Source organism: Pituophis catenifer, unplaced genomic scaffold, assembly GCF_029215685.1.
Source record: "Pituophis catenifer annectens isolate HBS135680 unplaced genomic scaffold, rPitCat1.0.hap2 SCAF_1, whole genome shotgun sequence".
NCBI classification, from domain to species: domain Eukaryota; kingdom Metazoa; phylum Chordata; class Lepidosauria; order Squamata; family Colubridae; genus Pituophis; species Pituophis catenifer.
The window spans coordinates 353,751,299-353,775,058 of record NW_027256881.1 but is presented as its reverse complement, the minus strand read 5'-3'; the positions used below and the strand labels follow the sequence as shown (position 1 = coordinate 353,775,058).

General features: G+C 47.8%; 1 protein-coding gene across 1 annotated transcript in view; it reads left to right on the top strand.

The window, feature by feature from the left end:
* Window positions 1–23,760, top strand: part of FBN3 (fibrillin 3) — a 192,867-nt gene that overhangs the window by 60,886 nt on the left and 108,221 nt on the right. Inside the window, 7 exon segments of the mRNA XM_070939090.1 lie at window positions 1,205–1,357; window positions 6,625–6,822; window positions 8,646–8,789; window positions 12,180–12,299; window positions 14,766–14,891; window positions 16,711–16,833; window positions 19,180–19,455. Coding sequence (XP_070795191.1) covers window positions 1,205–1,357; window positions 6,625–6,822; window positions 8,646–8,789; window positions 12,180–12,299; window positions 14,766–14,891; window positions 16,711–16,833; window positions 19,180–19,455 — 1,140 coding nt within the window.

The window sequence follows — 23,760 nt, the reverse complement described above, 5'->3', positions numbered from 1 at the left end:
ATTTATTTATTTTTATTTTATTGAGCCCACTATGTCACTCATTACAGCTTTCCAACCAGATGATTTTTTTCCTCAGTGCTTAATGGGAAATAAAGTCTCAATGTCTCCAGATTACGAGGGGGCCATTGAGGCAGACCTCGACTCATACAACCATTCGTTTAGTGACCATTCAAAGTTACAACGGCATTAAAAGGGGTGGGGCTGATGACTGTTTTTCACACCTGCGACCGTCGCAGCATTCCTGGGGGTCACATGATCAGCATTTTGGATGCTTGGCAACCGACTCGTATTTATGACGGTTGCAGTGTCCCGGGGTTGTGCGATGCCCTTTTGCAACCTTCTGACAAGCCAAATCCAAGGAGGAAGCCAGATTCACTTAACAACCATGTTACCAACTTAACAACCGCAGTGATTCACATAATGACAGTGGCAAGAAAGGTCGTAAAAGGGGACAAAACTCATTGTCTCGCTTAGCAATGGAAATTGAGGTTGTAAGTCAAAGATTACCAATACTCTTTGAATACCCACCCAAAAAAATCACATGGGAATTTGGGCCCATCAAACAAAGATCTCTCCATCCCGGCCTGCTGCCATAACCCAAAGCGCCCCACCCCCCAGGAGTCTCCATGCCCCCCTCCCATCATAGCAGAAGGGGGGACCCTGCGATCCTATGCTTTCAATTTCACCTCCATGCTGCTTGAGGAAATCCCCTAACAGCAGGCTGGCTGGGTTATGTTGGACTTCATTTCCCATCTTCCCCAGCCAGCATGGTGAATGCAACGGGTTTATTGGGTGATTGATTGACTGATTGATTGATGAGATTCAAAGTTACATCACTGAAAAAAAGGATATGACCGTTTTTTTCACACTTACGACGGTAAGTCACGTTGATTCGATGCAAACGCTTGGCAACGGACTCGTATTTATGACGGTTGCAGTGTCCCGGAACTCATGCGATTTCCCCCTTCCTCAACCTTCTGACAAGCCAATTCATTTAACAACCATGTCACTCACTGAATGACGGCAGCGGTTCCCTTAACGGTGGCAAGCAAAGTCATAGAACGGGTCGAAGCTCCCTTAACAAAGGTCTCACTTAGCAACATCAATTTGGGGCACCATTGAGGCCGTAAATTGAGGACTACCTGTAAATCACCACCACCCCTGGCCATTTCCTGCCTTACCTCTGTCTCTCTTCTGCCCGCAGACCAGCGGATTGGCACTTGCTTCTCGGCACTGATCGGTGGACGGTGCGCAGGGGAGCTTCCTGGCCAGTACACCAAGATGCAATGTTGTTGTGACTCCGGGCGCTGTTGGGCCATTGCACAAACTCCCGAGATGTGCCCCGTACGGGGATCAGGTGAGTAATTTGTCTAAGACTCTCTGGGGGGGACTCGGGGCAACAACTCGGGGCTGGAGGCTAAAACGTACGATGAATGGTTGCAGGAATTGGGTATATCTAGTTAGATGAAATGTGGAACGCGGTGGCTCAGTGGCTAAGACGCTGAGCTTGTCGATCGAAAGGTCGGCAGCTCAGCGATTCGAGTCCCTAGTGCCGCATATAACGGGGTGAGCTCCCGTGACTTGTCCCAGCTTCTGCCAACCTAGCAGTTCGAAAGCAGGTAAAAAATGCAAGTAGAAAAATAGGGACCACCTTTGGTGGGAAGGGAACAGCGTTCCGTGCGCCTTTGGCATTGAGTCATGCCGGCCACGTGACCACGGAGACGTCTTCGGACAGCGCCGGCTCTTCGGCTTTGAAACGGAGATGAGCAGCGCCCCCTAGAGTCAGGAACGACTAGCACATATGTGTGAGGGGAACCTTTACCTACTTCGGATGAAAAGAAGGACCAAGCGGGACATGATAGCATCTTCCAACATTTATACAGATACAGATTAACAGAGGTGGAAGGGACCTTGTAGGTCATCTAGGTAAACCCCCCACTCATTTGAGGGATTGCCCCAGGGAGGAAGGGGTCCACCTATTCTCCACAGTATTGAATAATCACATTTTTCCTAATGAAAATAAGGACTTGGGAAGACATGATAGCAGTCTTCCAATATCTGAAGGGCTGCCCCAAAGAGGAGGGAGTCAAGCTATTCTCCAAAGCCCCTGAAGGCAAAACAAGAAACAACAGATGGAAACAAATCAAGGAGAGAAGCAACCTGGAACTAAGTAGAAACTTCCCAACAGTGAGGACAATTAACCAGAGGAACAGCTTGCCACCAGAAGTTGTGGGTGCTCCATCACTGGAGGTTTTTAAGAAGAGATTGGACAATCACTTGTCTGAAATGGGGTAGGGTCTCCTGCCTGAGCAGGGGGTTGGACTAGAAGACCTCCAAGGTCCCTTCCACCTCTGTTACTCTGTTTTATCACACCAGCAATGGATTATAAATACATTCGAAACAGGCCCACCATTCCCCGTCCCCTCTGTTGCTAAGTTTTCAGTGAGTTTTGAATTTTCACGCTCATAATCCCCAGCCAGCATTTAACCAGGGATGGATTGTGGGTTTTTATGGATTATGGGATCTGTAGTGGCTCTGGAGGGCGACAGGGGGAGGCATACTGAGGATCAGTAGTGGGTATCAAATCCCGGCACTACCAGTTCGCTGTTGGTAGTGTGCAGTGCTTCTGCGCATGTGCAGAGTGTTTTTGATGACGTCTGGGCAGGTGGGTGGCGCCTCCGCTACCACTTTGCCTGAACCTGGGCAAACCGGGAACAACCCACCACTGCTGAGGATGCCAACAGTTCTCCGAGCTCCACAGACTGTGTGTGATTTATTCGAAGATGTATCTTTGTCCTCCGTGCTGTTGATGGACAGACAGGGGTACCCATCTGGTGGGATTCAGTCGGCACGGACCAGTTCGGTAGAAATAGTACCTAATTTTTTGTTGAGTTCTGTCAACCGGTTAGACGTGTTCCAGAAAACCTGTGTTTTCCGGAACACATTTGGTTTTCTTTCAAGTTCCTTCCAGGTGGGGCCCAGTGGTGGGTTCCTCCCGGTTCGGCCCGGTTCGGCCAAGCCGGTAGCAGTGATGATATGATGTCACCGAGCCAGTTCTCTTTGTTCAGGAGCTGGGCGTCCCACCCCTCCGCATTTTATTTGGCCCCGCCCCCAATTTATTCTCTGCCTCCTGAGTCCCAGCTGATGGCTAGAAGGAAAAAAACTGTTTAAACTCTTGCTGTGGGACTTCAAAGGGCTGCCCTACAGCTGATCAGCAGTAAAAGGGGGGCAGGGGTCCCCCCTGTGTTGACAGGGGGCAGAGGTCGACCCCGAGGCCCCTCATATGTGGGGTGCCGCAGGGGTCGGTCCTCTCGCCCCTTTTGTTCAACATTTATTTAAAGCCGCTGGGCGAGATCATCCGTGGTTTCGGGGTGAAGTACCATCAGTATGCTGACGACACCCACCCTGGACCACCCCAACGATGCCCTTGAAGTGATGTCCCAGTGCCTGGAGGCCGTACGGATCTGGATGGGGAGAAACAGGCTCAGGCTCAACCTATCCAAGACCGAGTGGCTGTGGTTTCCGACGTCCCGATATAGTCAGCTGGTGCCATCGCTGACTATTGGGGGTGAATCGCTGGCCCCCACGGAAAGGGCTCGCAACTTGGGCGTCCTCCTGGATTCACGGCTGTCTTTAGAAGAGCACTTGACGGCCGTGACCGGGAGGATTTTTCATCAGGTTCACCTGATCCGCCAGTTGCATCCCTTTCTAGATCGGGACTCTCTACACACAGTCACTCACGCCGTCGTCTCGTCTGGACTATTGTAACGCTCTCTACATGGGGCTCCCCTTGAGGTGCACTCGGAGGCTCCAACTGGCGCAGAATGCGGCCACACGTGTGGTTATGGGAGCGACGTGGAGTTCCCATGTAACACCTCTCCTGCGTGAGCTGCACTGGCTCCCGGTGGTCTTCCGAGTGCGCTTCAAGGCTCTGGTTATCACCTTTAAAGCACTCCATGGCTTGGGACCTGGTTATCTACGGGACCGCCTACTACCATCAATAGCCTCCCACCGACCGGTACGCTCCCATAGAGAGGGGCTCCTCCAGGTGTCGTCGGCCAAACAATGTTGACTGGAGGCCCCTAGGGGGAGAGACTTCTCTGTGGGGGCACCTACAATCTGGAATGAGCTCCCCCCGGAGATACGGAGGATCCCGGATCTGTGCACCTTCTGTCGCGCGCTTAAGACTTTCCTATTCCATCAAGCTGGCCTGGCCTAAATCTTCTCCCCTTTTTAAATGTAAATTTTTAAATGTAAGTTTTAATTTGTTTTAAATTATGAGGTATTTTAAATTTCAGCCAAATTATTTAATTCGTTTTTAATTCATTTTAATTTTTTTGTGTTTATGTGTTTTATCTCGTGGCTGTTCACCGCCCTGAGTCCTTCAGGAGAAGGGTGGTATAGAAATTTAATAAAATATTAAAGTATTAAATATTAAAAGGCAGTGTGGTGGTAGACCAGTGTGCTCGAAATACAAATGGGTAGACCGGTACAGCTCTGCAAGCAGTTAAAAGCCTAGTAGACCAGTACCTCTGCTAAATCCTAAAGAATTGTCACATGACCATCAAACCACGCCCGTAAAATAAGCCACGCCCACAGAACCGGTAGTAAAAAATTTTAGAACCACCCCTGGTGGGGCCTGCACATAAGGTGGCAGCCCAGGGCCAAAGCACCAGCGGAACGTCAGAGGATCAGGGAGGGTGCTGAAGTGAGCAGACGTCCTGTCTGCAGTGCCCATACTGGCTACCCCATCCAGAGCTGAATGCTGCCGCTTTTAAGTGCCGGTAGATGCCGGCCTTCCCCCTGTTGGGCCCAGGTAGCTGTTGGAGAGAGATGGGCCCATTTCAGCGCCTGGCTCCCAGATGCCTTCGCTTCCCCCAAGCATTTCTTTTCCTACTTGATTTCCAGGTCCGTCGTATTTCTCACCGTCGCGTGTAAGGAAACAAAAGTTTGTGGGACTAAAAAAAAAAAGTTCAATCAATCAATTCTAACTTTTTACATAATTTTTTTTTAAAAAAATCTCACAAAGTTGGAATTGATTGTTTGAACTTTTCTTTTTTAGTCCCAGAAACTTGTTTCCCTGCACACGATGGCTAGAAATGCCACGAAACGCGACGGGCCTGGTAGGCAAAGAAATGCTTGGGGGAAGCAAGGGCATCTGGGCGGTGGTGGTGGGTGGGGCAAGCTCCGCGGCACTCCGCTGCAATGGGAAAACGGCCAACGAAGCGGCCTGCGCGGAGGAAGGAATAACCCACTTTTCTTTTTTCTTCTCCTCCTTCCCTCGTGCTGGCCACTCCGTTTCTCTTTTCTCCATTGCAGCGCAGCGCCCAGGATCCACTTTGATAACAGGGGGAGGGGGGGCTAATTTAATAATCAGTTCGCCCAGGGTCAGGATGGCCGTCATAGGAAGCTCTTCCTGTGGCAGAGGTGAGGACGATGGGCCACACTTCCCACGACAGCGAACCTGGCCCTGGGCAAACCGGTTGTTAAATTATTTGAATCCCACCACTGGGTACCAGCTACGTCCCCCTTCTGTTAGGAGACAGACTTACGACCACAACTGAACCCAACATTTCTGCTACTAAGCGAGACAATCGTTAAGTGAGTTTTTCCCCGTTTGATGATCTTTCTTACCACCGTTGTTGTGAATCGTGGCAGATGTTCAGCGAGCAACATAGTAATTACGTGAATCCTTGACTTTTCTTGTCGGGGGAGGGCGCAAAAGGGGATCATGTGACCCCGGAAGCCTACAACCATCATAAATATGAACTAGTGGCCAAGCGTCTGAATTTTGATCATCTGATTCTGGGGCTGCTGCAACGGTCGTAAGTGTGAGAAATACGGTCCTAAGTCACTTTGTTCAGTGCTATTGAAATGTTGCTCACTAACTGAATCGTTATAAGTCGAGGACTGTATGTACTGGTTGTGCAGGGGGGAGGGTATTTTTCTTTAAACCTGTTCTGCCCCAGCTATGGACCCCAAAGAACGCAGCACACACAAACTCTATACAAAGCTTATTTATTCAAAATAACATTCAAAGGCTGTTAATGAACTGTTTTAACAGCCTATCAGAATTCTTAGATAAAGTAATCACAGTCTTACTAGAGTTGGCAGAAAGCCCAGAAGCAGTTTTGTAGACACGAAGGAGAGTGAACTAAAGTTGTTCTCTACAGCTTGTTGAAAGTGGTGTTCTTTCTTAAATAGGCTAAGGGAGTGGCCAATTAGCCCCAAGCCTTACTCTCGAGGAGACCTCTTCCTGAGGAGCCACTCCTGCCTTTTGGCAGCTCTGCGCGCCCGTGCATTGAGGAGAGGCTCCTCCTCTTCTTCCTCTTCACTTAAGGGAGCTTCTGGAGGTTCTGAAGGCCCTGGCGGAATCCCCGCCTCTGGCACCACATCTTCTCCAGCCTCCTCACTGTCCGACTTGAGCGCCAGCTGCACAGGCTGCTGGCACAGCACCACACCAGCCTCCTCGCTGTCGGAATCGGCTACTAGCTGCACAGGCCGCTGACGGGCCACAACAAAACCACTTCGATCAATTGGCATCCATTTGGCAGGGAGTTTTATAATCCCCCTTAACTTTCTGAGTCAATAATCAGGAATATGATGGGTCTTTATTTCTCGCAGATGAATACCGTTGGTTATGCATCGAAGGACTTCCCGTCGTTCCAGGCTTCCCTGGCACTTTTCCGGGCCTTCCCAGCTTCGGTCCCAATGGAGTTGGGCCGGGGATAAGTGGTCCTGGAGGATTTGGACCCAACGGAGCCAACGGACAAGGGGGCATCCCTGGATTGCCGGGGACGGGCCCCGGGAGTTCTAGCATTGGTGAGAGAGGGCGCCTTGTTGAAGAAATAGAAACAAAGAGGGGGTTAAAATCTGGGTTTCCGTGCCCAGCGGGTACCAGCTGAGGTCTTTGGCTGTCAGGCAACCCTCAAAACCTTTCACGAGTTGCACCCCAAATTGGCATCTTTGACCCAGGCTGCAAGAACAGAGTCCAGGGTCCAGAATGCCCAAATGCCATCTGGTTAAATCGTCCTGCATGCGCTCCAGATGGGGAACGCAAACCAAGTTTCGTCAGTGAACGGGGCCCAAAGGAGGAGGAGGAGGAGGCAAATTGAGGAGTTCTTCAGAGGGGGTGCAAAATTTGTCTGGGATTTTGAGGGACACTCCCCCCCTTTCCTGGGATGTTCCTCTGAACAAGGAATGCTTCCCGTAGAGCAGCGTTTCGCAACCTGGAGCAGTTTCCAAGCGGTGCTCCAGATTGAGACATAGAAAGTCATGGCGTCCTTTGCAGATTGGTGTCTTCCCAAAAACTCTGCCATGTTCAGGTCACTCCCCAAACACTCTAGATTTCTCACACACACATACACACACCCAAAAAAACAGTGGACCCCAATCCATCAAGAGGTTGCATCCCAAGCTGCCCTCCGCTCGTCCGTCTTCTGCCCTTCGATGGTGGCACATCCTGGCAGACCGGATGGTGATGGCATCTTCTCCAGTTTTGGGGGGTGCCAGAAAGGGGTGTCTCTTCTACTGACTGGCATATCTGCCAGGGCCTGCCTGGTCTTTTGGGGTACCATCCCCCACCCCCCACCCCCACCCCACGCACAGAGGAGACAAGACACTAGGATATCATGGGATGGGCAGGGACATTCATCAGAGAAATGATTCCTCCCCCACCCCCCGGTTCGATTTAACTTTTGTTAAATCGTGAAAGATAGATAGATGGATAGATAGGTAGGCAGGCAGGCAGGCAGGCAGGCAGACAGACAGACAGACAGACAGACAGACAGACAGACAGACAGATAGATAGATAGAAAAATAATAGATAAATAGATAATAGAAAAAAAGATAGATAGAGATAGATAGTAGATAGATAGAAAAATAATAGATAGATAGATGATAGATAGATAGAAAGAAAGAAGGATTGATAGATAGATAGCTGATAGATGATAGATAGAAAGAAAGAAAGAAAAAGAAAGATAGATAGATAATGATAGATAGAAAGAAAGATAGATAGACAGACATAGGTAGATACATAGATAGATAGATAGTAGATAGATAGATAGATAGATAGATAGATAGATAGATAGATAGATAGAAAAATAATAGATAGATAGATGATAGATAGAAAGAAAGGATTGACAGATAGATAGCTGATAGATAGATAGATAGATAGATAGATAGATAGATAGATAGATAGAAAAATAGTAGATAGATGATAGATAGTAGATAGATAGATGATAGATAGAAAGAAAAAAGAAAAAGAAAGAAAGAAAGAAAGATAGATAGATAGATAGATAGATAGATAGATAGATAGATAGTTAGTTAGATAGATGATAGATAGAGATAGTTTGTCTTGGAAGCAAACCCACCAACATCTGAGGCCCATCAGCAGAATTTGGGATAGGGGCGATTCCCGGAGGCGGGACCTTGCTCTAAAACTCTTTTCTGTAAAAACTAAGATTCTAGTCCTCATGTTCAGCAACCCCAAAAGTGGCTGCATTGCACCCAGGAAGATCTTGAATTTTGATCAGCAGGCTCGGTGTGCCGACGAGGGCATTTCCGCCCTGGGCAAGACCACTCCCCGAGAATTGGGGGGGGGCTTCACCTCCACACGAAACCCCCCACTGCCTTGTTTCTTCTAGGCACAGCGACGCTGAACCAGACGATCGACATTTGCAAGCATTTCACCAACCTGTGCTTGAACGGGCGCTGCATCCCCACCCCGTCCAGCTACCGTTGCGAGTGCAACATGGGCTACAAGCAAGACGTGCGGGGCGAGTGTATCGGTAAGCAAACCACAATCGGTGCAAAGCCCAGCCAATGCTGGTTCCTCGGGGATAGGTTTCAGTTCACAGCCACGGGGGGAGCTGCAGATCCAAAAAAGTGAAGAGGGTGGCCGTGAGATCAAACTCCTGCCTTATCATCATCCCATAATCCCTTGCAGGGTGGAGTCTGGGCAACTGAATGGAGCTGAGAGTTTACTGGCTGGATGCCCTTCCTGTCACCAATGCAAAGTTTTTCTTCAGCAGATCAGTGGTGGGTTCCTCCCGATTCAGCCCGGTTCGGCCAAGCCGGTAGCAGTGACGATATGACGTCACCAAACCGGTTCTCTGTTCGGGAGCTGGGTCCTCCCACCCCCCACCCCCCACCCCCGGCGGAATTCGTACCTTTTATTTGGCCCCGCCTCCAATCTATTCGCTGCCTCCCGAGTCCCAGCTGATCCGCTAGAAGGAAAAAAACTGCTTAAACTCTTGCTGTGGGGCTTCAAAGGGCCGCCCTACAGCTGATCAGCAGTTAAAAAGCAGTGTGGTGGTAGACCAGTTCGCTTGAAAAACAAATGGGTAGACCGGTGCCCCCAAAAGCAAATGAATAGACTGGTATAGCTCTGCAAGCAGTTAAAAGCCTGGTAGACCAGTACCTCTGCTAAATCCTAAAGAATTGTCACATGACCATCAAACCACACCCACAAAATAAGCCACCCCCACAGAACCGGTAGTAAAACAATTTAGAACTCACCCCTGCAGTGGATGTATTCTCATTGTGCCCAGAGAGAGAAATATCTGCCTCTACCTAGGATCAAACTCACAGCCTTCTGATTGTGAGGCGAGAGCTCCACCTCTAGGCCACTGCACCACTCCATTCAACACCTGCCCTATGATGCATGAAAAAGCAGTGGAGACATTTTGACTTTTTTAACTGTTTCCTGCTTTGGCACTCTCCTCCCAAGTAGTTGGGTCAGCCTGCGCTGTTCTCGCCTTCTCTTCACTCTCCGTGCTCGAGGATCAGGAGGGGGTGGTCCTTGCTCATCGCCTGAGCTCGGTCTCTCATGATCACTGCTTAGCGTCTCTTGGTCATCCTGACCCCCTTCCTCCCTGCTTACAAGCTGTCCCAATCCTGAAAGGTCCTGGCCTGATTGGGCCTGCCCCTCCCCATATTCCTCCAAAGCCAAGGAAGCAACCCCCTCGATCTCAGGGCTCCAGTTCTGGCTTGCCTTTTTTTTTTTTTTTTTAATTTGATTTATATGCCGCCCTTCTCCGGAGACTCAGGGCGGCTTACAATGCGTTAAGCAATAGCCTTCATCCTTTTGTATATTTATACAAAGTCAGCTTATTGCCCCCACAAACTGGGTCCTCATTTCACCTACCTTAGAAAGGATGGAAGGCTGAGTCAACCTTGAGCCTTGGAGAGATTCGAACCTGCAGTAATTGCAGCTGTTCTTAATAACAGGGTGCATTAAACCACTGTACTACCAAGGCTCCTTTGTATAGAATGTGTTTGTGTTTTCTTTTTATAGTTATAATGTACGCTGAAGATGGTATTTAATTTCATTGTACGAGGTGCAATATCAATAAAGTAAACTAAACTTCCTCAGCAGATTCAGGCTCCGACGGGAGCATGACGTTCTGCTTGCAGCAATGGGATTTGCAAAAACCATTTGCAAAGAGATGCAATTTGCAAAAAGATGAGCAGTGAATTGCCGATTTAGCAACCCAATTAATTTCCTGAAAGATGTTATGAGCCCCAAATGTAGAAATGGTGTGAGACAATTAGGGGACCGATAGCATTCATTTTGTTATTTGTCTTTATAATCATTACTCTGTAATATTAACCGCGTGGCTCCTTGCTGGGATATGACTCAGCTCAGATTAAAATAAAATAAAATCTTTCGGGTCATCTGATTTAAAAACATTGGGGAGGCCCATCTGGCAATGCTAGAGGCTTTTAAGTTATGAATAGGATGTCTCCACCCAGAAATTTATGCTTCTCCAAATCTCCCTGAATCTATTTATCCAACGACAGGCGTGGGAATAAGGTTTGGGCTATTCATTATAATAATGGGCAGTTTGGATGGAGATAAAATTATTGGGGCAATATTTATTTCAGTTTTCTGGGAAAGATGGCATCACAGATGCCAGAAGACCTGTGACATCGGATGATGAAAAAAAAAAATGCATTTGTGGTCCTTCCAAAAATTGCATTTCCCTACAGTTTTAACGGGGATTTGCTTTTATTCCTTTTCTGAAAATGGACTGAAATTTTTTTCTTTCCTTTTTTTTTTTTGTCTCCTCTCAAAAGGGGCAGGTTTCTGATTTAATTAAATAAGGAAGAGCTGAACTTGAAGGTCCTACTAAAAGTCCAAAATTCCCCCAATGAGTGACGACCTCTTCAAACTATGAAACATGCAAAAATCAGGAGACACCTGGTAGCCCCTTTTCCAATCCATCCTTTTTAAGAAAAGCAGAAACATTCTGATAAATCCTACAACCTCCGAGACTGACACCCGTTCGTTTGAATTAATGGCTCCTCAGTGTTTTCCAGTTTGGCAACTTGAAGATGGGTGGACTTCAACTCCCAGAATTCCCCAGCCACCATGGTAGGCTGGGGAATCCTGGGAGTTTGAAGTCCACCCATCAGCTATAGCTTCTGTCCAGACTTCTGAAACTAGACCTTTAAGTATCTTGGCTGATTTTTCTGCATGTGTAAAAAGAAATCCATGAAAAGGAAAAGCTAGGCCATCCTAATTTCCAAAGTTACGTCAGCAACCTGAGGGAGACTCCCATGTTCTCTTAGCAGGCCAAAATGGCGGAAGGACCTTGGAAAGGGATTCATCGGCTCCCAAAACAGGGGGAATAAATTGTGGGGTTGGGATGATACAGGGAAGCAACTCTGCGATGAATCAAAGCATCCCGGCAGCCATTTTGCCGACGCGCCCTCAACTTTGCCTCAAAATTTAAGTGGGTTTTGCAGAACACGGCGCTCAAATTAAACCAATGTAAGTCCATTGGAGATAGACTATATAAACCGGCAGCCCAGGTTCGAAACCCCGGGCACCATGCAACGGGGTGAGCTCCTGTCTTCGCCCTCAGCTCCTGCTCACCTAGCAGTTCGAAAGCATGCAAATGCGAGTAGATAAATAGGTACCACTTCGGTGAGGGAGGAAACAGTGCTCTGTGATGTCATGCTGGCCACGTGACCGTGGAAATGTCTTCAGACAGTGCCGGATCCATGGCCTTCAAACAGAGATGAGCATTACCCCCTAGAGTCAATCACGAGTAGCGAAGTAAATACACACATCACACACACACACACATATATATAGTCTATCTCCAATTGACTCATATTTACTCTGTCTCCCCCACCCCTCTCTCTCTCTCCCTCCTCTCCCTCTTTGCAAGACATGGATGAGTGTTCGAGCAGCCCCTGCCTCCACGGCGATTGTGTGAACACCCCCGGGTCCTACCACTGCAAGTGCCACGAAGGTTTCCAGAGCACGCCCACCAAACAGGCCTGCATTGGTAAGCCAAAGGGGAGTGGGGAGTGACTGTGACTCTCCGTGGGATCAGTACCTGGGAAGAATGGGAGGAAAGGGAATCGAACCAGATTGCAAGGAGGGAGACCCACAAGGGGATCAAAAAAGACAAGATGGCAGTTGAAGCGTGGCTAAGAAAAAGGTGAGCCTTTCATTGCATCACGGCAATTATCTTCTTGACATAGTTTGGACCAGGGGTGAAATCCAGCAGGTTCTTACAGGTTCTGGAGAACCTGTAGTGGAAATTTTGAGCAGTTCAGAGAACCGGTAGCAGAAATTTTGAGTAGTTCGGAGAACCGACAAATTCCACTTCTGGCTGGCCCCAGAGTGGGGTGGGAATGGAGATTTTGCAATATCCTTCCCCCAGGAGTGGGGAGGAAATGGGGATTTTGCAGGACCCTTCCCCTGCCACGCCCACCAAGCCACGCCCACAGAACCGGTAGTAAAAATATTTGGATTTCACCACTTGTTTGGACTTTCCCCTCCGAATTTGGACCGGAGATAGGAACCACTGGGAATATTCCGGGCATGGGTTGTGGGATTAAGTTTGGGGAGGAGGGGGGTGCAGGACCCCTCCCATTTGAGGATTCTGTGTGGCAGAAGAAGCTTTCCTGCCCGAGGGTTTCCGTGGGCTCACCTGCAGTTCTTCTAGGCGCAGTTTCTCAACCTTGGCTACTTCAAGGGGTCTGGACTTCAACCCCCAGAATTCCCTAGGCTAGCCGGGGAATTCTGGGAGTTGAAGTCCAGGCGCCTTTAAAGTAGTCAAGGTGGACATCAGGGGTGGGTCCTAAAAAAATTTACTACCGGTTCTGTGGGCATGGCTTATTTTGTGGGCATAGCTTGGGGGCAATGTGACTGGGTGGGCGTGGCCAACTTTCTTTTTTCTTCTACTTTTAAAAGAATCTTTTCTACAACCTTAAGAGGTTGCAGAAAAAAAATGCTTTTAGAAGCCTCTGATGATCAGGCAACTCAGCTGGGATCGCCAGAGGCTTTTCAAGGCATTTTTTTTTTTCTACAACCTCCTTGGCCGAAGAGGTTGCAGAAAAAATGCTTTTAAAAGTAAAAAAAAAAAAAAAAAAAAAAAGCCTCTGATGAGGTGGGTGGGGTAAGCGAGTGGCGACTGGGCCGGGGACCAGTTTGGGGGCGTGGCCAGCCAATGTTATTACCGGTTCTCCGAAGTACTACAAATTTTTACTACCGGTTCTTGCGAACCGGTGCAAACCAGGAGCAACCCACCACTTACTCATTTATTTATTTATTTATTTATTTATTTATTTATTTATTTATTTATTTATTTATTTATTTATTTATTTATTTATTTAAATCCAGCGTTGCCTGGACTGCGGCAACACTCTCTACATGGGGCTCCCCTTGAAGAGCACCCGGAGACTTCAGCTGGTCCAGAATGCGGCCCGCGCAGGTAGTGACGGGAGCTGCATGGCGCTCCCACATAACACCTCTCCTGAGTGAGCTGCACTGGCTCCCAGTGGTCTTCCGGGTGCGCTTCAAGGTGTTGGTTATCACCTTTAAAGCGCTCCATGGCATAGGACCTGGATACCTTCGAGACCGCCTGCTGCCACCAACGACCTCCCACCGACCCGTGCGCTCCCACAGAGAGGGCCTCCTCGGGGTGCCATCGGCCAAGCAATGTAGACTGGTGGCCCCCAGGGGGAGGGCCTTCTCTGTGGGGGCACCTGCCCTCTGGAATCAACTGCCCCCAGAGATACGAAAAATTCAAGACCTCGGTGCCTTCCGCCGTGCCCTGAAGACCTTCCTTTTTCAGCAAGCCGGGCTGGCTTTATTTATTTATTTATTTATTTATTTGTTTCCATTTCTATACCGCCCTTCTCCAATAGGACTCAGGGCGGTGAACAACCAAAGTAAAAAACAGAACATACAAAATTTGAAAGCAGTTTAAAATAATTAAATATTTTGGCCGTAAATTAAAACAACCCAATTTAAAATCAATTTAAAATTTAACTCAAGCCAGCTTTTTAATGCTTTTTAAATGTTTTTAATATGTTTTGTTATTGTTTTTTAACTTTGGGGCCAAATTTATATATTTCTTTTTAAACTGTTTTTAATGTTTGCATTCATGTTTTTTACTTTGGCTGTACACCGCCCTGAGTCCTTCGGGAGAAGGGCGGTCTATAAATTTAATAATAAATAAATAAATAAATAAATAAATAAATAAATAAATAAATAAATAAATAAATAAATATTTATTTATTTATCTATTTATTTATTGGCTCGATTTATATGCCGCCCTTCTCCGAAGACTCAGGGCGGCTTACAATGCGTTAAGCAATAGCCTTCATACTTTTGTATATACCTGCTTAGTAGGGCTTTCGCCCCCCCACCCCAAGCGGTGTTCTTTGTATGCAAAGAACTTGGTACTTGGTGGACATACAGGATTCCAGGCCCTGTAGTCACCGTGTGGCTCCTCTCTTAGATATCGATGAATGCATCATGAACGGTGTGATGTGTCGGAATGGACGCTGTGTAAACACTGACGGGAGCTTCCAATGCATCTGCAACGCTGGCTTTGAAATCACACCGGATGGGAAGAACTGTGCAGGTAAGAAAGGGCTGGAAGTTCAGGGCTGAAGGGGATGGGAGGGGCGATAGACGAACCTACTCAGCCTTCCCCATTCCTTTCACACCTTCCGCACCATTTCTGGGCAAAATGTGAGTATCAAATGCTCCAAAAACAGAAGTGCCATTTTATGTACATTTGGCACGCACCGAGATCTTGAATTCCCCCCCTCGTGTACGGATGCTCCAGAAAAGAAACATCAAATTTATTTCAGCTTTACGCACCAAACTGTCCGCCCACCCCAACCTAATGAAGTCCTGGCTCTTTCCTGTATTTGAGTGACAGCATCATGTCATGGCCGACGCCCACTTCTGGGTCATGGGCACCCCCATTGTGTCTTTGGGCTGCTCCCCTGCTGGCTAAACTAGTTTTGATTCCTGTCCAGGGTAACTCGGACCAGTGGTTTCCTCTTAATTCAGCATTTCTGAACGTCGTCCATTTAAAGGTGCGTGAACTTCAATTCCCAGAATTCCCCACCCTGAAGAATTCTGGGAGTTGAAGTCCACACATCTTAAAGTGGCTTCGGTTGAGAATCACGACTCTAATTGGCCATAAGATGTATTAAACTGCAGGGTGTGGTCAAAAAAGTCAAGATGGTGGCCGCAATTGTGCATTGTGAAGAGCCGTGGTGGCACAGTGGTTAGAATGCAGTACTGCAGGCTCATTTGCTTGATTATTTCTCTGCTGGGTCGTTCCTTGATTAAGATATTGTTTTTTGCTGGATTGTTTGTCTGGTATTAATCCCTGCTTATCTGAGTGTTCTGGTTTATCTGTGGCGGTGGCGCAGTGGTTAGAATGCGGTACTGCAGGCTACTTCTGCTGGCTGCTGGCTGCCTGCAATCTGGCAGATTTAATTTTACCAGGCTCAAGGCTGATTCAGCCTTCCATCCTTCCAAGGTCAGTAAAATGAGGGCCCAGATTGTTGGGGGGCAAGAGGCTGACTCTGTAAGCCACTTAGGGCTGTAGAGCACTGTGAAGCAGTACATCAGTCTAAGGACTATTGCGAAGGAAAGAGGGAGGGAGGGAGGGAGGGAGGGAGAGAGGAAAGGAAGGAAGGAAGGAAGGAGGGAAGGAAGGAAGGAAGGAAGGAAGGAAGGAAAGAAGGGAGGAAGGAAGGAAGGAAGGAAGGAAGGGAGGGAGGGAGGGAGGGAGGGAGGAAGGAAGGAAGGAAGGAAGGAAGGAAGGAAGGAAGGAAGGAAGGAAGGAAGGAAGGAAGGAAGGAAGGAAGGAAGGAAGGAGCCATGGTGGCACAGTGGTTAGAATGCAGCATTGCAGGATAACTCATTGCTCACTGTCAGCAGTTCGATCCTGACCAGCTCAAGGTTGACTCAGCCTTCCATTCTTTTAAGGATGGTAAAATGAGGACCCAGATGGTTGGGGGCAAGAGGCTGACTCTGTAAACCGCTTAGAGAGGGCTGGAAAGCACTGTGAAGTGGTATATAAGTCTAAGAGGTAAGTGGGAAGGAAGGAAGGAAGGAAGGAAGGAAGGGAGGAAGGGAGGAAGGAAGGATCCCTCTGTACTTTGTTGAGTTGAAATTATTCTACACTATTGTTTTGGGCACCCATGCTCTTTACCAAGCAAGCACAGAAACCAAAAGTTTATTTAAACTGGCATCAAATCAGCCAGGGTCAAATGTTGCCAGGAGAGAACCGGACCGCCTGATGCCCTCTGATAAGGTGCCAAGAAAACCACAGCCAGACCTGGTAGTGCCAAAGCCATAAAGTCCCAAGGTCGGAGCTTGCCAGCCGCCTCTATCTCTGACCTTCCCCCTTGACGGCTTCCTTGCCCTCTGCTCCACAGATCACGACGAATGTGCCACCACCAACATGTGCCTGAACGGAATGTGCATCAATGAGGACGGGAGCTTCAAGTGCATTTGCAAGCTGGGCTTTGTGCTGGCCCCCAACGGGCGGTACTGCGTTGGTGGGTGCTGGGGGGAGGGGGGGAGGAGGAAGGGAGGGGCTCCCGGGAAGAATGGAGCTGGGAAAGCAGGGGGAGAAATGGCCGGATTCTGGTCTGTTTGGTTGGACTTATGAAATCCTTGGGTTCTTTCTTTCTTTCTTTCTTTCTTTCTTTCTTTCTTTCTTTCTTTCTTTCTTTCTTTCTTTCTTTCTTTCTTTTCTTTTCTTTCTTTCTCTTCTTTCCTCTTTCTTTGTTTCTCTTTCTTTTCTTTCTTTCTCTTCTTTCCTCTTTCTTTCTTTGTTTCTTTCACTTCTTACCTCTTCCTTTCTCTTCTTTCCTCTTCCTTCCTTCCCTCCTTTTGTTCTTTCTTTCTTCTCTTCTTTCTTCCTCTTGCTTTTTTCTTCCTTTCTTTCTTCTCTTCTTTCCTCTTTCTTTTTCTTTCCTTCCTTCCATCCTTCCTTTCGTTCTTTCTGTCTTCTCTTCTTTTCTCTTTCTTTCTTTTTCCTTTACTTCCTTCCATTCTTTCTTTCTTCTCTTCTTTCCTTCCTTTTTTCCTTCCTTCCTTCTGTTCTTTCTTTCTTCTCTTCTTTCCTCTTTCTTTTTCTTTCTTTCCTTCCTTCCATACTTCCTTCCTTTCATCCTTTCTTTCTTCTCTTCTTTCCTCTTTCTTTCTTTTTTCTTCCTTCCTTCCTTTTGTTCTTTCTTTCTTCTCTTCTTTCCTCTTTCTTTTTTCTTCCTTCCTTCCTTCTGTTCTTTCTTTCTTCTCTTCTTTCCTCTTTCTTTTTCTTTCTTTCCTTCCTTCCATACTTCCTTCCTTTCATCCTTTCTTTCTTCTCTTCTTTCCTCTTTCTTTCTTTTTTCTTCCTTCCTTCCTTTTGTTCTTTCTTTCTTCTCTTCTTTCCTCTTTCTTTCTTTTTTCTTCCTTCCTTCCTTCCTTTCATAACAAAGGGGAAATAAGTAATTCCCCTGGAATTACGGCAAATAAAACTTCCATGCAAGAGGTGAGGCAGATACATTGCTGCAAAATACGGGAGCCAAAGGAGAGTCAGTCAACGTGACAGGAAAGAAAATCTTTCCTTTATTGTTTCATCTGATTTGTAAAAAATTTGTAGAAATGTTTATTTGATTTGTAAAAATGTGTATTTGATTTGTAGAAATCTGCATACCCCCGTGTTTCCCAACCTTGGCAACTTTAAGCATTGCTGGCTGGGGAATTCTGGGATTTTGTTGCACGTGTCTTGAAGTTGCCAAGGTTGAAAAGCACTGGCATACACTTCAAAGAATCCTGGTTATTGAAAGTCAGAGGGGGAAAAAAATCAAAGTGCAAAACCGTTGCCAAAAACTAATTAGCAGAAGGAGGCCTTTCCGCCAGCAGCCTCCCAAAGCTCAGCAGAAAAGTTCCTCAGCCACCTCTTAAAGGCCAAGAGTTGAGGACATCCTACATCCCAGGGGACAACAAAAGGTTTAGCCTTGCTTAAGACAGGGTGGAAATTCTCAGTAGAAACCCACCTACCTCCTCTCTTGGAGATTGCTTGGCTTGGCTCATTACCCCATGGGGCTCCAGGGCTAGATTTGCTCCTCACGGCTGGTGAGTGAGTTGATGCATTTTGTACCCGTTGAAGCTCTGGAGTCATCCAGAGTTTTTAAGAAGAGACTGGACAACCATTTGTCTGAAATGGGATAGGGATTCCTGCCCGAGCAGGGGGTTGGACTAGAAGACCTCCAAGGTCCCTTCCAACTCTGTTATTCTATTCTATTCTAAATCTGTATTTCTGTATTTGCCATAAAGGAATGGAATGGAATGGAATGGAATGGAATGGAATGGAATGGAATGGAATAGAATAGAATAGAATAGAATAGAATAGAATAGAATAGAACAGAACAGGAGTTGGAAGGGACCTTGGAGGTCTTCTAGTCCAACCCCCTGCTTAGGCAGGAAACCCTATACCACTTCAGACAAAAGGTTATCTAATCTCTTCTTAAAATCCTCCAGTGTTGGAGCATTCGCAACTTCTGGAGGCAAGTTGTCCCACTGATTAATTGTTCTATCTGTCGGGAAATTTCTCCTTAGTTCTAGGTTGCTAAGGAGAAATTTCCTGACAGTTAGAACAATTAATCAGTGGGACAACTTGCCTCCAGAAGTTGTGAATGCTCCAAACACTGGAAGATTTATTTTAAGACAATTAAATATTCCACAATTCCAATATCCACAATTCCAGTATCAATAAGATCTTGGAATTGTGACTTCCAAAACAGTGTCCTAAAACTGTCGTGCCTGGGAGGTCAGCTCCATGCTCTGAGCACCTTTGCCCGCTAACCAAGGAAGGGAAAAATATTTGCTCACTGCCACTCTCTTTCCTACTTCAGACATTGACGAGTGTGAGACTCCGGGAATTTGTATGAACGGCTGGTGTATCAACACCGAGGGCTCCTTCCGTTGCGAGTGCCTGGGAGGACTGGCCATCGGCGTGGATGGACGGGTCTGCGTGGATACCCATGTTCGCAGCACCTGTTACGGTGGCATCAAGAAGGGCACCTGCGCTCGTCCCTTCCCGGGAGCCGTCACCAAATCCGAATGTTGCTGTGCCAATCCGGACCACGGATTTGGAGAACCGTGCCAGCCTTGTCCTGCCAAAAACTCCGGTGAGTCACAATTCAGAGAAGGGATCATTAGGGGACTCCAGATTTTGAACCCCAGATTTTGTTTCCCGTCTAAAGACATCCGAACCAGGGGTGAAATCCAGCAGGTTCTGACAGGTTCTGGAGAACCGGTAGCGGAAATTTTGAGCAGTTCGGAGAACCGGCAAATACCACCTCTGGCTGCCCCCAGAGTGGGGTGGGAATGGAGATTTTGCAATATCCTTCCCCCAGGAGTGGGGAGGGAATGGGGATTTTGCAGTATCCTTTCCCTGCCATGCCCACCAAGTCACACCACGCCCACCAAGCCACACCCACAGAACTGGTAGTAAAAAAATTTGGATTTCACCAGATGTCTTCTGCCAGCTCTGGATTTTCAAACTTCTCCATATGCCAGGAGAGTAAGGGAGTGCTGAGGAACCCACAGAATACACTGAATATTTTTTTTGGGGGGGAGTTATCTTTAAAGCACAGCCTGTAGTCCAACGAACATGCCACGATAACAAGGAATGGGGAGGAAGGAGGCTGGGCAGAATGGCAAAGTATTTCTCTACTTGGTCAAGCAACTTGCTTTTCTGAGGATGAGTAGAGAGTGAGGAAAGGATTTAGGACAGGGGTGTCAAACTCAAGGCCCGGGGGCCAGATCCGGCCCACAGAATGCTTAGATCTGGCCCGCAGGGCTACCCTGGAAACAGCAAAGGACTGGCCTGAGCTGCCTCTTGTCCAAAATGTGGACTTTGCTGTCTTCAAAATAGTGGCTTGTGTCTTCTAAATGCAGATGGACTGATGAATCTAGTCCAGATGAGTTTGTTCTCCTATGTTGTGGCACGCGTTTGTGAAGTGGCTGTTTTATTTCCCCAATGTACAGATCAGCACATGGCTCACTGCAGTGTACTGCATATAACACGTTGCTCAGTTTGTGTCAGGGTGGACACTCCCTGGTCTCGTCTTCCCCCGCTGGAGAGAATGGATCCCCCCCAACCCCGCCCATGCCACCACAGGTGCCAACACAAGTGATGTCGAGCTGACCATGCTCACCCTGGCCACGCCCACTCCAGCCATACCCACCTGGCCTCCCAGGTCAAACATAACCCTGATGCAGCCCTCAATGAAATCGAGTTTGACATTCCTGGTCTAGGACAACTCACTTCGGCTGACTCACCCTGGCCATCTCACTGTGGCCAACATATCCCATCAACTTGGTCCGATTCACTCACCACAGGACAATTCAAGGCATAGTAACTCAAGGGAGGGACAAGTTACATTGCAGTGGCCTTGTTTTGCTTTAGGCTTGAAACTTCTCAAGTTAGTAGTCCTCAAGCCTGGGGTGAATCAGAGCATGGAGTCCATTGTCCCTCTCTTGAGTTATCCAACGAGTTCCAGTGGTGCGTTTCAAAAATTTTTACTACCGGTTCTGTGGGTGTGGCTTGGTTGGTGTGGCTTGGTGGGCGTGACAGGGGAAGGATACTGCAAAATCCCCATTCCCTCCCCACTCCTGGGAAAGGTTACTTCAAAATCCCCATTCCCTCCCCACTCCACTAACCTGCTCTGGGAAGGAATCAAACTCCCCCCCTCTTCATTTCCCCAAATAAAATATTACTCATAAGAAAAGGCTCCCAGAAAAGCAAGGAAAAATCAAGCTGCTAACAAAGGAACCTGCCTGAGGCTCATTCCACATTCCTGCCAGCTGCATAAAGGAAACTTTGTAAGAAGAAAACAGCTATCGGTGCTTAGAGATAATAGAAAGTGGAAGCTGGAAGTTCCGCTCCATTTACAAGCAGGCAGAAAACTCATTCAAGACAAGATATTTCACAATGGAAATCACCCAAACTTTTTTAGAAACATAAAGCTCATGTTGCACAATCCCCAAAACTTCAAAAATCTCCCAGCTGAAAAGCCAGTCCTGATTTTTTCCTTCTAGCCAATCAGCTGGGACTCAGGAGGCAGCAAATAGATTGTGGGCGAGGCCAAGCAGACGTGGTATTTACCAGTTCTCCGAACTACTCAAAATTTCCACTACCGGTTCTCAAGTACCGGTCAGAACCAGCTGAAACCCACCTCTGACGAGTTCGCTGTGGCGAGTCAGCCAGGGCGAATCGTCCCATCCTGATGAGGAAATGACCTTGATCCATAGACATTTTCTTGAATGTTTATAATTATGTATATAATTATGCAATCAATGCGTTTTAAAAAACACTTTCAAAGATATATCACCAATCACTCAAAAGCAGGCTGTTGTTGTTTTTTAATCCATTCTTACCACATCTCGTTCAGGATATTATTTATCTATGCTATTCAATCCTTTCTTTGCATGCAGTGTTTCTTAACCTTGGCTGCTTGAAGATGGGTGGACTTCAATTCCCAGAATTCCCCAGCCAGTCATGCGGGCTGGAGAATTCTGGGAGTTGAAGTCCACTCATGCCGGCTGGGGAATTCTGGGAGTAGAAGTCCACAAATGCCAGCTGGGGAATTCTGGGAGTTGAGGTTCACTCATGCTGGCTGGGGAATTCTGGGAGTTGAAGTCCAGCCATCTCCAAGCTGCCATTGAGAAACAATGCTTCAGGAGATCCAAATATCAAAATCGATTGGAAATGCTGCCCATTTTTAGATAATATTCCTGAAGTCCTTCAAACGACGTACAGACAAGGTTTACGTCTATATACTGGGCTCCTGGCTAAAGCGAGACAAAGGGTCCCTATAGATCAGCCTCAGGTGCAGAAGTGAGGACCGCCTGGAATAATTACTGTCTCCTTGGAGGACAACCATGGTTCATCAGCCTCTCAGCAGCTCCTGTTTTTCTGCTAACATTAGAATTGATGGAACCCAACTCTGGGTGGAGAAGAGGACAGCTCCTCAAAGACGACAAACACAAACCCTCTGCAGTGAACTCAAAATATTCCTTTATTAGGAGCGCCAGCAACCCCGGCAAAAAGTTTCTCTCTCACCGCAGGCTAACAAGTCTGTCCAGCAAGGAGATGAATAGTTGCCTGCCACATCTACTCATCTCCGCCCCCTGCCTTTTATCCCCAGAGGTAGGGTGGGGCTTCTCTAGCAGCAGTGGCTCTTCCGTCCCAAGGACCGGCCCATAGATTTCCACTGCTCTTCTCTCCTCCTCCTTCTGTGCATCCACGCATCAGGTACTGGACCCAGCTGTTCCTCCTCTTCCTCATCCGCCACCTCCAACTTCTGGGGGCTGTTGACTCTTCATCGGAGGGCTGACAGGAAGATGAATAGATGTCTGCCACATCTATTCGTTTCCTCCCCTTGCCTTTTCTCCTCAGAGCTAGGGTGGGGCTTCGGTAGCAGCGGTGGCTCTTCCATCCCAAGGACCAGCCCACAGATTTCCACTGCTCTCCTCTCCTCTCCTCTCCTCTCCTCTCCTCTCCTCTCCTCTCCTCTCCTCTCCTCTCCTCTCCTCTGCCTTCTGTGTATCCGCATTTTAGGCACTGGACCCAGCTGTTCCTCCTCTTCCTCATCAGCTACCTCCAGACTGGGGGCTGTTGACTCTCCATCTGAGGGCTGACGGATGGCCCAGGCTCTGCCTCCGTTTCTCTCTCTCTCTCTCTCTCTCTCTCTCTCTCTCTCTCTCTCTCTCTCTCTGCCAGCTCCATTCCCACTTCCCCCTCGGACCTCCCAGGTTGCCTTGATGCTGGCCCTGACTCCCGTGCCCCCTCCTCTGAATTGGCTGCTGGAGGGGCCTGCAGCCAACAGGCCACAACAGATATAAATTTATTGCCTTAATTTTTTTGGAGAGAGGAAGAGATGTCAGTTGGTGTCCTGTTCTCCTAGTGTGCAATTTGGGGTTCGGGGAGAGGAGCCCCGAATGTAAGAAACTGGGTTGAACTTGGCTGGGGGAATGGAGAATGACTGATTCCATTGATTTTTTTTTTTTTAAATCAGCTTTCTTTGGATGTCCCTGGCAAGGTTATTTTTTCTTCTCTGAAGCCTTCCTTAAACTGACTGTGTGATCTTCTTGTATGTTTGAAATCCTTCCAGGAAGGATTTCTCCTGCGTAGGGGAAAAAGCCTCAGGGAGAGCTTCTCCATCTAGAGCCGTGGGGAAAAGGACAGATTAACAGAGTTGGAAGGGACCTTGTAGGTCATCTAGTCCAACCCCCCACCCAAGCAGGAGGTCCTACACCAGGGGTGTCAAACTCAATTTCATTGAGGGCCACATCAGGGCTGTGAGGGGGGGGGGTAACTGGGTGGGTGTGGCCAACTGGGTGGGTGTGGCCATTTTGATGCCACTCCCCAAACTGGTGGCATGTTTCCTCTTCGCTGTCAGGCCTGGAAGCCATCTTTTTCATTGGAT